The sequence below is a fragment of the Danio rerio genome, chromosome 22 (assembly GCF_049306965.1).
Source record: "Danio rerio strain Tuebingen ecotype United States chromosome 22, GRCz12tu, whole genome shotgun sequence".
NCBI classification, from domain to species: domain Eukaryota; kingdom Metazoa; phylum Chordata; class Actinopteri; order Cypriniformes; family Danionidae; genus Danio; species Danio rerio.
In genome coordinates this window covers 15,920,215-15,936,485 of record NC_133197.1, presented here as the reverse complement: position 1 = coordinate 15,936,485, position 16,271 = coordinate 15,920,215, and the positions used below count along the sequence as shown (strand labels likewise).

The 16,271-nt window shown below is 36.9% G+C and overlaps 1 protein-coding gene across 33 annotated transcripts in view; it reads left to right on the top strand.

Annotated features, from left to right (window-relative positions):
* cdc14ab (cell division cycle 14Ab) overlaps positions 1-16,271 on the top strand; it is a 73,897-nt gene that overhangs the window by 41,713 nt on the left and 15,913 nt on the right. For 21 of the 33 annotated variants that reach the window (XR_012397454.1, XR_012397455.1, XR_012397453.1 and 18 more), the window contains 7 exon segments: positions 2,478-2,540; positions 3,067-3,154; positions 4,326-4,556; positions 6,366-6,504; positions 7,083-7,236; positions 9,353-9,453; positions 14,040-14,087. Coding sequence is in view for 12 of the 33 variants with exons in the window: in XM_073936655.1 (XP_073792756.1) it covers positions 2,478-2,540; positions 3,067-3,154; positions 4,326-4,556; positions 6,366-6,504; positions 7,083-7,236; positions 9,353-9,453; positions 14,040-14,087 (824 nt within the window). In the remaining 21 variants the exon portion in view is untranslated. 33 annotated transcript variants of the gene reach the window in all.

The following is a 16,271-nucleotide window of genomic DNA, read 5'->3' as shown; positions in this document are numbered from 1 at the left end:
TCGAGCAACCAAGGCAAGGAATGCTATCCCCTCTGGCACAAGTCACATGTATCACACTGCCTATAATAACCCCTGTTTAAAAAAAAAAACTTACAATGCATGTGCAGTCTTCAGAACTTTAGAGTGATTAAAGAAGGTTGCCCATTTTCTTTAGCATCTCATGGCCAGGTACATTTGGACCAGGATGCACTGTGGGTTGACAACAAGCCTGGTGAAAGACATGTGAAACCCTGGGTCCGGCCATTCCCTACATGCATTAGCTGGTGAAGTTGTATCCTAATGGTAAGAGAGTCTTGTAACCAATAGGTTGCAGTGGTCAATTCTCTTTACCAGCACAAGTTGCAACACTCTATTTGACTATTAATAACAAAGACTGAGGTTCCCTTGAGGCACCTTATCCTTAGTTGCTTTACACCAGGGGTGCTCAATCATGTTGCTGTAGATCTACCTTTCTCAGAAGAGTTGAGCTGCAACCCTGATCAAACACACCTGTCTTTAATTACCAAGTTCTCCTTCAGATCCGACTTAAGCTGCGGTCACACTGGGCTTTTCCTCCCATAGACTTCCATTCATATGCACGCGAATGCGTCAGACCGGAAACGCTGAGTCATGCATTAAGTTTCGCAGGTCGCTGTGGTGCAAAGTTCAAGCTTTGTGAACTCTGACCAGCGAAAATGCATCACTTGACTGCGTAAGACCAATCGAGGATCAAATCATGACCTCTCTGGGCAGAAATTTTAAACATGGAGCAATCACTCACTATTTTAAATGTCTAATAAGCTTGTTTAATCACACACCTTTTAGCAGCGCCACACGACAGATATCGCACACATAAACTCTAGTGTGACCGCAGGTTTAGTTGTGTTTGATCAGGGTTGGAGCTGAATTCTGCAGGAAGGTAGATCTTCAAGAACAGGATTGGCCACCCCTGCTCGACAGCTTCTCTGGGGGGTTTCTCATAGTATGTCTGTTCACAGAAAGTACTTGCAGCTTTGATCCACTTACTTGGATGTGTTAACTTGGACCAAAGTGCGGGTCATGTCATTTTTAGTAAAATAATGTAGGTTGGGGGAGTGAACAAGTAGCACTCTCTTCGCCCTTTTCAGTCACCGCCATTGCTCCACTCTTCTCCAGGTGTGTGTGTGTACTTGGTGTTTCCAATCAACTAACTTGCATATGGGACTAAAGTAAAGGTCATGTCAAGTCACCTTCAGTAGGTGGTGGAGTAAGCTAACAGTGCACTAATCTAACAGGCACTACACCCACAATTGCTCCTCTACTTCCCACTAACTTGGGTCAAATGCAGAAGACAAAATTGAAGTTCTGTCCACATCACTGTTAGTAGGACAGTGGACCCTGGACCAAGAATGTGCTTCACCAAAAAGCATATTAAAGTCTTTAAGATCCTACATGACACCTTTAGGGTCCATGCTTGTATGGATTGGTTTTGTTTGCCAATAGATGAAAGATAAAAGACGTAATGTTTTGGTTCACGGTACTCATCAACACCTCTGCTCTACTACGACTACTACTGCACCTCAACACTACTGCTCAACAACTCCTACTACTACTACTACTACTACTACTACTACTACTACTACTACTACACTTCAACAATATTGCTCAGCTACTACTACTAATATACCTCAATACTACTGCTCAACTACTACTACTACTACTATTACTACACTTCAACACTATTGCTCAGCTACTACTACTTCTACTACTATTACCACACCTCAATACTACTGCTCAACTACTACTAATACACCTCAATACTACTGCTCAACTACTACTAATACACCTCAATTCTACTGCTCAACTACCCCTACTACAACACCTCAACACTACTGCTCTACTACTACACCTCAATACTACTACTACTATTACCACTACTACTACTACACCTCAACACTACTGCTTTACTACTACTACTACTACTACTACAACAACATCTCAACACTACTACTACTACTACACCACAACATTACTGCTTTACTACTACTACTACTACTACTACTACTACAACATCTCAACACTACTACTACTACACATCAACACTACTTCTATGGTTGTTAGGTTGTTATTAAGGAGTGAGTAAACACAAACCCAAAACTATACCAAAATCAAAAACCTTTAAGCATTTTTGATATAGTCAGATGTGTTCATTTCTACTCGGAGCAGTTGAAACCTAACATTTCAAACTCGTCTCTGATTGCTGTTGTTCTCTGCCTAATCGACTTGTTGGCCTTTTTCCTTAATCTGCTTCCTCCGCTGCTTTTCATTAGGCACCAGACAGACTGCTTCAGCCTCATTAGACTGACTAATTGCTTCAACAATGTCAGATGGATGTGTACATATGTTTAGTGTGGTGAAAAGGAATTTTAGGGGCCTTTGAGGGGAAATCCACCTTACGGATTATGTTCGATTTGTTGGCATATGACTAATGTAAATAAACTTTTTTTTTTTTTTTTCAGGCCCTGCAGCATGGATTTTTGAACTTCGAGACTTTCGATGTTAACGAATATGAACATTATGAGGTAATGATGCCCCTTTTCACCCCTTCGTTATGAAATGCGACTTGCTCACGCTCATTAGGCAAACCAGCAGGCAATGTTTTACCCAGAATTACATTCATTGCTCCTCAAGCCGGTTACATAATCATGTTTATTCCGTCTGACCCAAAGACATTTTAACATAATGACAGTCTCGGCTGAATCAAGTAGATTTAAATCGCACACAGTCAAAGTGATTATACATTACGTACCTGTGTTTGTAATCCACTATAAGAGTTGTACATCTAGGGTGTTTACACAATTGTTGGAACGATTCACGCCAAATGAGCATTCAATTGATTTGGCCGTTAGCATTATGTAAATTTTCCAGTTTGTTCTAATCCGTCACCCTCAGTGCCCTCCACTTTGATGGGGTTACGAGTCTTGCAACCCTGCGGTTCAGGACAACACAACTCACCAATTATGAAACAAACTCAATCTGCTTGTTCTCGTTGTACACTTTATTCATGCCTGCATCACTCCTTTTCTGCGGGTTCTCTTGTTCTTTCAGCGTGTCGAGAACGGAGATCTGAACTGGATCACCCCAGGCAAACTTCTTGCTTTCAGTGGGCCACATCCCAAAAGTAAAGTAGAGAACGGTAAGACTGCTTGCAGCTTCTTTTTTTTAGTGCAAGTACTGTCATGATTTGATGCATTTCATTTGAGTGACAGTAGAGGGCGCTCTTGTTTTAGTAATTCTTACATCCCACATTGCAAAAAAAAAAGCTTTTCTTAGATTTTTTTTGTCTGGTTTCTAGTGCAAATATCTAAGTATATAAGTTCTTATATATATATAAGTTCTTAAATCACGCTGCATTTTTTAGACAAGCCATAAATATTGTTTTGTTTTAAGAAATAATATGCCAAAATTACGTAAGGTTTTCAATAAAATAAGCAAAATAATCTGCCTATGGGGTAAGCAAAATTATCTTGTTTTTCGTTTAACACAAGATTATTTTGCTTACCCCATTGGCAGATTATTTTGCTTGTTTTAGGGAAAAACTTACATAATTTTGTCATATTATTTCTTAAAACAAGGCAATATGATTTGCTTGTCTAGAAAATGCTTCGTGATTTAAAACTTTTTAGATTTTTGCACACACTTAAATGTTAGGAGAAATGTACTTGCAACAATTGTAATGCAACTTCTTGCAAATAAAATATATTTTAGGGAAAATGTAATTAATAAAAAATTATTAAAATATAATTAAAAATGTATGTATATGTATGTGTGTATATATATATATATATATATATATATATATATATATATATATATATATATATATATATATGGATGTACATAAATACATTATCAAATGTTCTGTTACTTTTGTTTTTTAAATTTACAATTTCATGATTTATAAATCGCTGAACGTTTCCTTTAAAATAGAAAAGTTTTTTTTTTTTTTTTTTTTTACCTAAAATGACCTTTAAAATTAATTTTAATTCTATCTAATACTAAGATCCATTTTAATCTTAATTATGGGTTATACAGAGGGTGTTTAATACTATTATTTGTGCATGTTCTTTTCAAATAATAATTAAATGCAATGTTTAATATAACTCTAAATGTGTAAATTGATAACCTTACCTTCATGAGAAATTAATGGTGATATACATTCAATAAGTCTATAAAAATTTATTTACATTTAGTAATTTAAATTAAATATACATATTTAAATTTACATTCATATTTATTCAGTGTGTAAGCTATAAAATTAACCCCCCCCCCCCTTTTTTTTTTCTCTTTCTTTCTTTGTGCCATAGGTTACCCTCTACACGCGCCTGAGGCATATTTCCCGTATTTCCGCAAACACAACGTCACGACCATAGTTCGCCTCAACAAGAAGATCTACGATGCCAAGCGCTTTACAGATGCCGGTTTCGACCACTATGACCTGTTCTTTGTGGATGGCAGCACGCCCAGTGACATCATCACCCGCCGCTTCCTGCACATCTGCGAGAGCACGAGCGGAGCGGTGGCTGTGCACTGCAAAGGTGAGACGCCACTTAAATCAAAGACATGCAAATGACAGCATCGCCTCGTTGACCTACTTATTTTGCGCAAAAAGAGGATAATAACAAAATGGCTTTTTTTTTTACATTCGATATTAGACTTGGTTTGTAAATGTCATTTATAAACATTAGCTTCTAAAATACATTTGTTCCTATTTCCACCTGATGTTTACATGCGTTTTCAGTGAACAAATCACAAGTGGTTCGCTAAAAAAAGTCAGTTTCCTCTGTCGTGATTCTTGTGACCACGTGTTGAGATTTGTTAAAACTGTTATTTTGTCATGCTCTACATCACTTTACCAGAAGTGCTCCGTTTAAGATACAAGTTTACCAAGCAAATTAAAAGGATATGGATAGCAACTGTGATGTTAAAACTGTCCATGTGTCTGTACTATTCATATACAGTTTGAAAAGTAATCATAATGAATGTGTTTTTAGCCTCTAGAAGGGTTCAAACTATACAAGCTTAAATCATTTTATGCCTCCTTTGTATCTGTATTTACCAATGTCCACTTATGATCTGGCAAAGTGCATCCTAATGCCAAGTGTAAATGGAGCCGAAGTTGTCAAAACTGGATTTTTTCCAAACTAGTTCAGACCCTGTTTACAGCTAGATTTAGTGTTACTACTTGTGATGTAAATGAGGTCGATGTAGTTAAAGTCAGACCAGTTCAAACCCAGTTTAATGCCGGGTGTAAATGAGGTCAAATTAGTTAAAATCAGACCAGTTTAGACCCAGTTTACATCTACATTTAATTTTTACTTCTTGTGATTGAACAAAAAGCATCTAATACCCGGTGTAAATGAGGTCAAAGTAGTTAAATCAGGCCAGTTTAGACCCAGTTTACACCTAGATTTAGTGTTTACTTGTGATTGATCAAAAAGCATCTTAATGCCAGGTGTAAATGAGGTCGAAGTAGTTAAATCAGACCAGTTTAGTCCCAGCGTACAGCTATGTTAAGGTGTGCAATAAGATTAAGGAAAGCACATGTTATTTTTCGGGTGTAAAGTGACTAAAGCATTCAAAAAGGACAAGCTTAAACCTGTTCAGACCCAGTTTACACCTGTATTTAGTGTTCTCTGCATGTTATAGGATGGAAACGCAATTAAATTTAACACTAATATTTAAGTTTGTCCACTCAAGATATTTTCTGGTGTAAAGTGACCGAATTGGTTAAAAAAAAGGGACAGGCTTAAAATGTTTAAGACCAGGGCTGCCCATCCCTGTTCTTGGAGATCTACTTTTCTGCAGAGCTAAGCTCCAACCCTGATCAAGCACAACTAAACTGACTGAAGCTGCGGTCACACTAGAGTTTAAGCTTGCAAAATTCTGTCGTGTAGCGCTGTGGAAAGGGGCAATAAACTAGATAAGTAGACATTCAAAAAAACGAGCGATTGCTCTATATTTTAAATTTCTGTCCAGAGAGGTCATGTTTTGATCCTCGATTGGTCTCATGCACTCAAGTGATGCGATTTCACAGGTCAGAGTTCACCAAGCTTGAACGTTGCAATATAGCGAACTATGAAATTTGATGTACAACCTTGCATTTACGGTCTGACGCATTCACGTGCAAATAAAGAAAGTCTGTGGGGAAAAAATGCATTGTGACCGCAGCTTAATTAGGATCTGAAGGGGCACTTGGTAATTACAGACAGGTGTGTTGAATCAGATGAACTCTGCAGGAAGGTAGATCTCCAGGAACTGAATTGGGCACCCCTGATTTTGACCATGTTCAAACATCTAATTAGCATTGTGTATTTGTGTAACTTTTTTTTTTCGACCAATCACAGCGGGTTTAGGCCGGACAGGCACTCTAATTGGCTGCTACCTGATGAAGCACTACCGTTTCACATCTGCCGAAGCCATCGCTTGGATCCGCATCTGCAGACCTGGCTCTATTATTGGACCCCAGCAGCATTATTTAGAAGAGTAAGTCCCACAATGCACCACTTTGAGCCGCTCAATACCTTCTTTTTCTCTATTGTGTGTTACTTTTACATAACGCAGACAAGTGCTCTAACTTTGGTATATTGGGAGAGCGGTTTTCAAGAGCGCGGATCTAGAAGGTCAACACATGTTTTGCCTGAGTCATCCAATTCAGGCTTGCAAGTTTGATTTGGCTTTTGCCTATCAATTTCGTGCAGCATATAGGCAGATTGCGGTTCATTGTCATGTGTGAGTTAAAACAGAGCACTGGTCATGCGAAGGTCAGTTCAAGCTAATCTCTCGAGTGTGTTTTTTTGTGCTGACGTGATGCCGCAATGTGATTTTTGAATGCCCACCACGGGATAGATGAATGTTATCATCAGGCATATTTTCCTCCTTAGGCCATTGTGAGACGTGTGAGATTCTGTTCCTGCTTGCTGAGCACAATGTGCCTGTTATCTGGCATTAAGTGGACAGTTCAGTCCGAGCGCAGATTTCTTCCCATACAGCTGAATTGTTTGTCCGAAACACCATATCCTCAGGACGTTGATGGGGAATTGTTGTTTTTTGTACCTGTACAGGAAGCAGGCCAGTCTCTGGGCTCATGGTGATAGTCTACGGTCCAAGCAGAGGCAGTATCAGGACAGATCAGTGCCTCAGCTTATCTCCAGTATGGACAACCTCTCCATCAGCACCTCCATCTTTAAATCCCACAGCTTGGACCGGATGGAGGAGGTGAGGCCTACAGGGACATTTCAATTCATTTATTTTTTATATATAATAAAAAGTGATTTATATTGGGGATCATTAATTGCATAGTTATATGGCATTTATTTAATTTTTATTTTATATAATATTTTAGCCATTTAAGCTCATTTCACAGTGTTAAATTCTAATTTTTTTAAATATTTAAATTGTATTCATGTCAGCTATTAAATGATCAGCTGCTTTAGCATATTTGTTTGATATCTAGTATTGTGAAAACCATGTAAAGTATCATAAAATATATTGGTTAATCTGATATCATTCAAATAGTTAAGAAAATACTTCATGCCTTTTGCTATATCGTTCTGAATTTAAAGGATTAGTTCATCCAAAAATTAACGTTATCCCATAATTGAACTTAAAGCCATCGTAGGTGTGTGTGACTTTCTTCTTTCAGACTTACACAGTCAGGGTAGTTTGAAATGTAATCCATTCTCTTCTATGATGTATAATGGTGTTGGTTGGTGGCTTTTATTTTGAAGCTTCCAAAAGTGCATAAGTCATTCATTAAACTAACCCTCACACTGCCAAGGGGTTAGCGCATGTCTTCTGAAGTAAACCTGTGTTTTTTTTTGGAACAGAAGTATTTAACGTTAGCTACGTTTTCACTCACTTATTTTATGTGCATTTTGGATATGCACGAAATAAAATTGTTTAAAGGAAATCCTACGATGGCATAAGTTTTGAAAATGTGCATAAACATATGCGCATACCTAAGTAGGATAAACAAATTCCAGTATGCGCAATTAAAAACCTATGTGGTTTTGTTCTAATAAAAAGTGATGATGAAAATGTGTGTGAATAGACAAATCAGCAGTTGAGCACATTGTTAAACATGAAATGTTGTTTTGATCATTCTAAAATGCCTTTACCGTTTCAGTATTAGTGTTATTATATTATTAATTACCTCCAGAACTGTCAAGAGTGTCTGTGCTACGTGTCTGACTTGTCGGCATACTGTCTTCTGAGGTTCAAGTCATTTATTGAATAAAGAAAAGATTCACGCAGCTTCTCCTACCGCAGCAAATTCCGTTTTTACTTTTGTTATTTGGCACCAGTCAATCAGAAAGTGACGATTTTGGTTCTCTTTGACGACTTTGATGGAAACGCTACTTTGTTCGCACGACTTGTATGCGAAATTCCAGTTTTGCGCATGAAGTTAATTTGCATTTTTTAATGGAAACATAGCTACTGTTAAATTCTTAAGTCTAATCACTGAGCTCCGGTGGTGGCTAAATCAGTGTTAGACATGAGGGTTGACGCAAGATGGGTTGACACTTTGTTATATACTGTATGACATGTACAGTAACACCAAGTCAAATAGTTTTCTTATTCATCGTTTATGTTCTTTTGTTATAAATAAACTGTGTTTCACGAGATGTATTTAATCCTGGAAATTTCGCAACAAATGCATCTTACGTTATTGCATCATATGCCGTATACGTCAGTTGCACATAATGTGCATTCAACCACCACCTGAAGACAGTGATTCGGAATTTTATAATTAAAAATTATAAATATTTTTATTAAAAAAAATCACATCGATTGTCTTCATAAGATTTGGCACTTAGAAACTTCAAAACAAAAATCACCTTCCAACGCTTTCATACAGAATGGAAGAACCAGGATAAAATTTAAAACTTCTCCAACTGTTTGTCTAACACAAAGTCATACACTAATGGCTTGAGTAAATTAGGGGTAATTTTATTGTTGGGGTGAACTACTTCTTTAATATCGGTATTTTACTACTTGGATAATTTAATGAATACTTTTGTTTTTAGTGTCAAATTGTTGAAACATGTTGAGAGGGTTAAAATCGCTATATAAACGTTAAAGGCTGATTAATACTTCTGCGTCAAGCGTATGCTCCAGCTTTCACGCAGTCGCATTTCAGAAAAAACAAAACACCCACGAAGAAAAAACACAGAGAAACATAAAAACCTTCTGCCAGCTACCATTTCGGAAGTGTTATTACAGAGCAGCTCAAACAACGTGCAAAACGATAAATGCATGACTACATGGAAAGCAGGCACTGTGGGTCACTGCGATCACTCAATGCATTTACATGTCCTCTAACTTTTGACAGAATGATTATGCTGAGAACGATCTCGGTATGACGCAAGGAGACAAACTGCGTGCCTTAAAGGGTCGACGGCAGCCGAGGTCTGCGACCACTGGAGCCATAAGGTAAGACGCCATTCTTTTGTTTTATACGAATGAATAATTTGAACACTCGTCATCTTACAATAGCGCCCCCTCTGGCAGCCCTGATAATCCAAATCATCTTTATAAATGGCGTTTTGAGGACTTTGGTGATGTAACACGCTATTTAAAGCCCAAATCTCAACCTGGACATAAAAAGCAATGCTGGTGTAAGACCAGTATCACATCATCTATTCAGGTCTCCACATACGCAGAGTAATGAGTCACATTACATAAATGACACTCGTTTCTTCCGCTCGTGAATGGGGGGCCTTTTATCACGACTCTTTCAACTTCCATTAGCTTTTAGCTCCGTGAAGAGCTAAATGACGACAGGCCATGGTTAGTGTTTCCAGTCCACTCTTAAATGCAAGACACAGAGCGAAAATAAATACAAAAGAAACCCTGCACTGGTAAGAGCGCTGATGTACCAGCTGGTTGGCATAGTAACATGGCGCTCTTGTCGTTTCAGAGAGATGTACCTCAGGATGGGTACATGCTGCTTTTAGATGCTTTTTTTTTTTTTAACAGGCTTGAATGTGAAATGCAGCGCTAGCAATACTGCTTTGTTATACATTGTACACGGCATACTAACTTTCTTTCAAAATTAATCTTGCTTTAAAATTAAGGCCTAGCATGTTACTCTTTCTTACTACACAATGCGTTATGAATATTATGTACAGTTTTTGTGAACAGTATGCACACTAATATTTTTTAAAGGCTTGGTTTGAAAAGAACGCTAGCATAAAGCGTATTGTATGTATCTGTACTGTGCACTGTTTCTGTAAAAATGCTAAAATTCTTTAAAAATGTGATTTAGTTTGAGCGTTTGTTGATTGCATCTATATAATGGACATCCTGCTGCGTACAAATTTGTGCAGTTTGCATATTGATTTAATAATTGTAAGATTTAAAGTGCATGCTAATTAATCGTCTTAGGTTATATTAAGTTTAGTTTGAATGTTTGGCTTGAAATTGAGCACATTTATAAGTATATTATGCATATTATGCACTGTTTTTTTTTACGATTAGCGTAAGTATGATGTATTTTTGCTAATAAAAATAAGTTTAGCGAATGTTGTAGATAATCGGAGTATTTGATACTTGCATACTTAAAATGCACAATATCCATACAGCCCTACAAAGGCACAGTGCAGTGACTACACATTTTGTCAAAATTGATCTGGACAAAGAGTCCTGCTTCAGTTTGGGATCATTTTAGAGTGCCAAAACTGCTGTAACTACAAAAAAGTTTAAACTTTAAACAAAAAGGCATTTAGTTTAGTTTCAGTGTGTATATATACTGCACTTTGCATTTGTAAACCAGCATACTAATGCAGTGCTTCCCACACATAGACTTTACTTTGTCGGGGCCGCATATGTAGTGACATTTTTTTTCACTATTATTATTATTCTTTTACTAGGGATGCTCTGGTCAGGATTTTCGCTCCATAATGTTGCATAAAATCTCTTAAACACATCTCTTATAACTGTATTGTGCAGACATGTCATTGCCAGAAGCAGCTTTACAGAAAAGACTAGATGTAACAGTCAAAAACACAGAACTTTTAGTTTTTATACAGTGCAACTGAAAGTATTCATAGCGTTTCACTTTTTCTACATTTTTTTTATGTTACAGCTTTATTCCAAAATGGATTAAATTCACTTATTTCCTCAATTATACACACAATATCCCATAATGACAATGTGAAAAAAGAGTTTTTGAAATTGTTGCAAATTTATTCAAAATTAAAAACCTGAAAAATCACATGTACATAAGTATTCACAGCCTTCGCTCAATACTTTGCTGATGCACATTTGGCAGCAATTACAGCCTCAAGTCTTTTTGAATATCGTATCACAAGCTTGGCACACCTGTCTTTGGGAATTTTTGCCCATTCCTCTTTGCAGTACCTCTCAAGCTCTATCAGGTTGGATGGGAATCGACGATGTACAGCCATTTTCAGATGACTCCAGAGATGTTTAATAGGATTTAGGTCTGGGCTCTGGCTGGGCCACTCAAGGACATTGTCATTATGGCATATTGTGTGTAGAATTGAGGAAATAAATTAATTAATTGATTTTAGAATAAGGATGTGACAGCAAAAAATGTGGAAAAAGTGAACCACTAATGCTTACAGGATGCATTGTATATGTAAAAATGCCTAAATAAATGCTAGGCCGTTTTTAATATTTTGCTCTCCAACTAGCATGTCTCTGACGGAAGCTTCTGTGCTCTGGACAACCTCACAGCAACTCGATCGCTCGAGGAGAGAGACAGGGATGTCCATTTGAGATATCTTTACTGTGCTATTTATCTAACCTAACAAATGTAAAGCTTAGAACATCACAGTGCCTCTTGCAATCTGTTCTCTTGCTAATTCACTCTCATCTCTACGATTTCCTGGGTATTTTATCTAATTTAAAACAACTGCGATCGGTTCAGGAGATCAGCCTTATTTGAAAATACCGATTGAATCATAAAATTGGATTAACTGATTGATCGGAGCAAAACCATCAACACTCCCACAGACAGTCTCACATGCTGTGCAGACCCACAGAGACACGCCTTTTTGGGCCAGGGTTTCTAAATTTCTTAAAATGTCCGGGATTCAGGTTTTGCATTCGCTCTTCAAATGTATTGTTAATCGTATGCATTTTTGCATGACCGTTTTCTTTTAGGCCTACTTTCGCTGACAGCTGATTGACTAATCATTCATTCTTTAATCGAAACAACTGAAAAAAACTTTACTATTTACTCAGAGAGGTTAAAATGACAGGTCTAAACTGAGAGCAAAATGTATGTACACCATTAGTAATGGTTAATCAACGCATTTGCCCTATTTTAACAATCTACATGTTTTAACTTGTATACTTTTTTATATATCGTCTTTTTATTCTTTTTTTCTGTGAATTTATTTTTCATTTGCTGTATATTTGATTAATTTGATGATGCAATATATTATATATTTTACATATCTAAAATGCTTTGGCATTCATTTGCTTTGAACTTGAGAGAGAGCGAGAGAGGCTTGTTTTACCTGTCAGTGGGTGCACATGGCTCCTGAATAGCATAAAAGTAAGAGAAATAATTCATATTTTTTTTACCTATTTAAAAGAAACGATTCGATTGTTATCACTAGATTGAATGTGTGTAATCAGTGGTTATCAGCTGATGTATATTGGCCAGTAGGGGCCTTCTGCTTCTCAAGCCTGGTTTATTCTCGACACGTCCACTGGTTTGCTTGTTTGCTTGCTCATAAAGATAACCAGATGATCAATAATTCTTGGCTAGAAATTGCAATAGCAGTGGGAAAGGAGGAAAGTTTTTGTAAATGTTTGGAAAAACCTGAGGGATAAAGCCAAAATAGATTATTTAATTACGAAAATGTTTTTTCACCATTCATTTTGAATTGAAAATAATTTAATAGTTACAAAACTATAATTAAGGATCAAATTATTTATTTGCACCTGAAAAAGAATATTTCAACCTATCGGTTTACAACATACTGATGCCCTGTTTTTTTTTTACATTATTTGTGATGATGGTTTATTCTTTCTATAATATATTTGTAGAGCAACCCATGTTCTGTTGTCATTATTATGTTATTAAGTTTTATTAGGTAGAACTGTCCGAAATATGAACAAAAGCAAGTAATGCATTAAAGTTTGGTTTAAAAAAAAAAAACTTGAATGGTTAAACATTTTTTATAATTAAATTAATTTATATAAAAAAAAAAATAGTTAAAAAATCTTGAACAATACTAAAGATATGACATACTTTCGGAAACTTCCTTCTTCTCTGTTTATCTGTCTGACTTCACGGTCAGTTTCTTTTGACCGTTCCCTGTCGTTTTAAAGAATATCACAACGGCGAACACGGCAAGTATACAAACCCTGTTCATTTTGCACGCAGTCAGCAGATGTGCGCGATGCGGCACCAAGGGGAAGTATAAATCAGGCTTATAATTGTATTTATTTAAAAATTATTTATATTATTTATAAAATTTCCTATTAATTGTATTTTATTAACGCCTACCCCAACCTTAAACCCAACCATCATAGTAATTTAAAAACAGATCTGGATCTGAAGTCTTCTTTAATAGTAAACCTGATTAAATATATGGATTGATAACAGCCTTCTTAGCCTACTAGTAGGCGCAGAAGGCCCCTACTGGCCCATATCTAACAGCTAATAACCACTGATAACACTTATTCAGTTGAGTGATAACATTGTAATCGGGTGGTATGACAGTGTCATAATAAACAAAATTATTGTTAAAAATGTAATTGTTTTGTTTCTCGCATGTAATTAACTCTTTCTGTCATGTGGGTAAATGGTGTGTTTCAATCCGGCTACCACCCCAAGTATATTTCAAACCTGTGGGAAGCACTGCAATGCACTTCAAAACACAACACAAATGCTGCCTGTTAATTAAAAATAAATGCGGTATGTAGTGTGCATTCATTCTCGAACCTAAGCAATGAATTCACTCCCTTTTTCAACTGCAGTTTACGTAACCATGTGGTGTGTGCTTGAACCCAGTGTCATCTCAATGTTTTTCCAACAGAGTCGAGGACGTGAAGGTGCACACTAGGTCTCCATCTCAGCCTCTTAGGTAACGTTTTATTCCAAGCTTGCATTTTGTTTTCTTTAAAGGCCAGAGGTCATTAACATACAAAAGCCTTAAAAGTCTGATGCAACCACCTGCTTAGGAGAGAAAATGGTTATGTGGCTTGTCTTTGGTGTATGAAAGCTGTTTAAAATCATCATAACTGCTGACTATAAATGATTTGGGAAAGCTGTTGGCAGTACACTTGCTGTTTTACCTCTTTATTAAAACATTCTGTACTTTAGTCTATGCCTTTTAAAGACAAATTGTACCCTGGCGTATCTTAATTTCCAGTACTCTGTGCATAACACTAATAAAACAAGATGTTCAAGTACTGTTCGATGAGAACAAGTTGCCGCATCATTATGTGCACGATGATGTCGTCAATAATTTGAACAGGGCCCGTTTTAGCACGTTTAACCCAGATGTAAATGAAACACTCCTTTGAGAAGAGTACGCGGCCCTTAATTAATATTGTTCTGAAGAGCTGAAGAGGCCACTCGGATGCAACCGGCCCTCCTCCTCCCCCTCTTCCTGTCCGCACGAGAGTGAAGGACGAGCTCTTGGCAGATTTGTTTGTTTTTGCGTCTGACTGATAGAGAAGAGAGTAGCAATTGATTAGATAATAATATCATCATTTTATACATGGATGCTGTGTAAATAAATAATATAGAGTGTTTAAATGTATGAATTGGTGATTGGAAGTAATAACTGTTAATCATGTTTCTAAGTTTTTTGGATGCATTAGAGCACAGGTGTCAAACTCAGTTCCAAAAGGGCCGCAGCTCTGCACAGTTGAGTTCCAACCCTAATTAAACGCACCTGATCAAACTAATTGAGTCCTTCAGGCTTGTTTGAAACCTACAGGTAAGTGTGTTGGAGCAGGGTTGGAGCTAAACTGTGCAGGGCTTCGGCCCTCCAGGAATTGAGTTTGACACCCCTGCATTAGTGTATTATAATGTAATAAAGGGCTGCACGATGTTGGAAAAATATGACATTGCGATATTTTTTCTATTACTGCCATGCATATTGAGATATGAATATCATTTCACCAGATCATTTGAATTAGCTATATTAAGAAAATTAATTGAGATTAACTGGAGTTATATGCAAATGTATAACATGTAATACATTACAAGCATATAACAAACGGTAGAGCAAAAATCTAAGTTATTGTGGAGACGCACATTGCGATATCGATGCTCAAATGATATATTGTTCTGTCCTATTGCAATACATGTTGAAATGCAGTCATTAGTAATATAATTTAATGATGAAAATTTAAATACGGATTATCAGACTTTAAATTAATAGTCTGAAGAGATGTGTAGCGATGAATACTACAATGTGTATGTATGTTTGTGTGTGTATACCATAGACTGTAAAAGATATGGACGTAGTATTCATGACGTCACCCATAGGTTTCTGAAGAGTGCAAATGAAGCTTCAAGTGGGCGTGACCAAATCATTGCCATTTTGTTTTACGTGTCATTGCACCGACCGGGAGTAACCAAATAAAGGCGAAGTAGCGGAGCTGCAGATGCCTGCTAGCATTTTTCGTAGAAAGGCTTTCTTTGGGAGATGCACTCAATATTTTGATTACCTGCGACTCGTTTGTGATTGACAACATATGCTTTGTTGTATACTATATCAATAAAGTGAAATAGAGCAAATTGAATGGGTTGTGAGGAGAATAAAGTCCCCACAGCATGCCATAAATAGAGCAAATTGAATGGGTTGTGAGGAGAATAAAGTGCCCACAGCATGCCATATTATCTGACAATTGTAAGAAATAATTCGAAAAGTCAACTGACTCTGTCACATAAAAGCCACAGAAAACTACACAAATACCATGAATATGCCAAGTTCAGCAGCCAATCAGCCAGAATCAGCTGAGGTGACAAGACAGAGAGCAGCGAGACCTAGCTGTCACTCAATGGCCCGCCCTTAATTATGCAGACTAAATATAACTTAATAAAAACGAAATGGATGAGTTATAAAAAGAAATCTCCAAAAATCTTTAAAAAAAAAACAACAACTCACCGTTGTCATGAAGGGTAATATTAGCTATATACACCAAAATAGTGTTTTTGTACTAGGCTGTAAACACTGCTGTAAAGTTGTCCATTTTAACATTGGGCTCAATAGAAATGTGCTTCATTATGGAGCCATGCCTAGTTGAATTTCGAT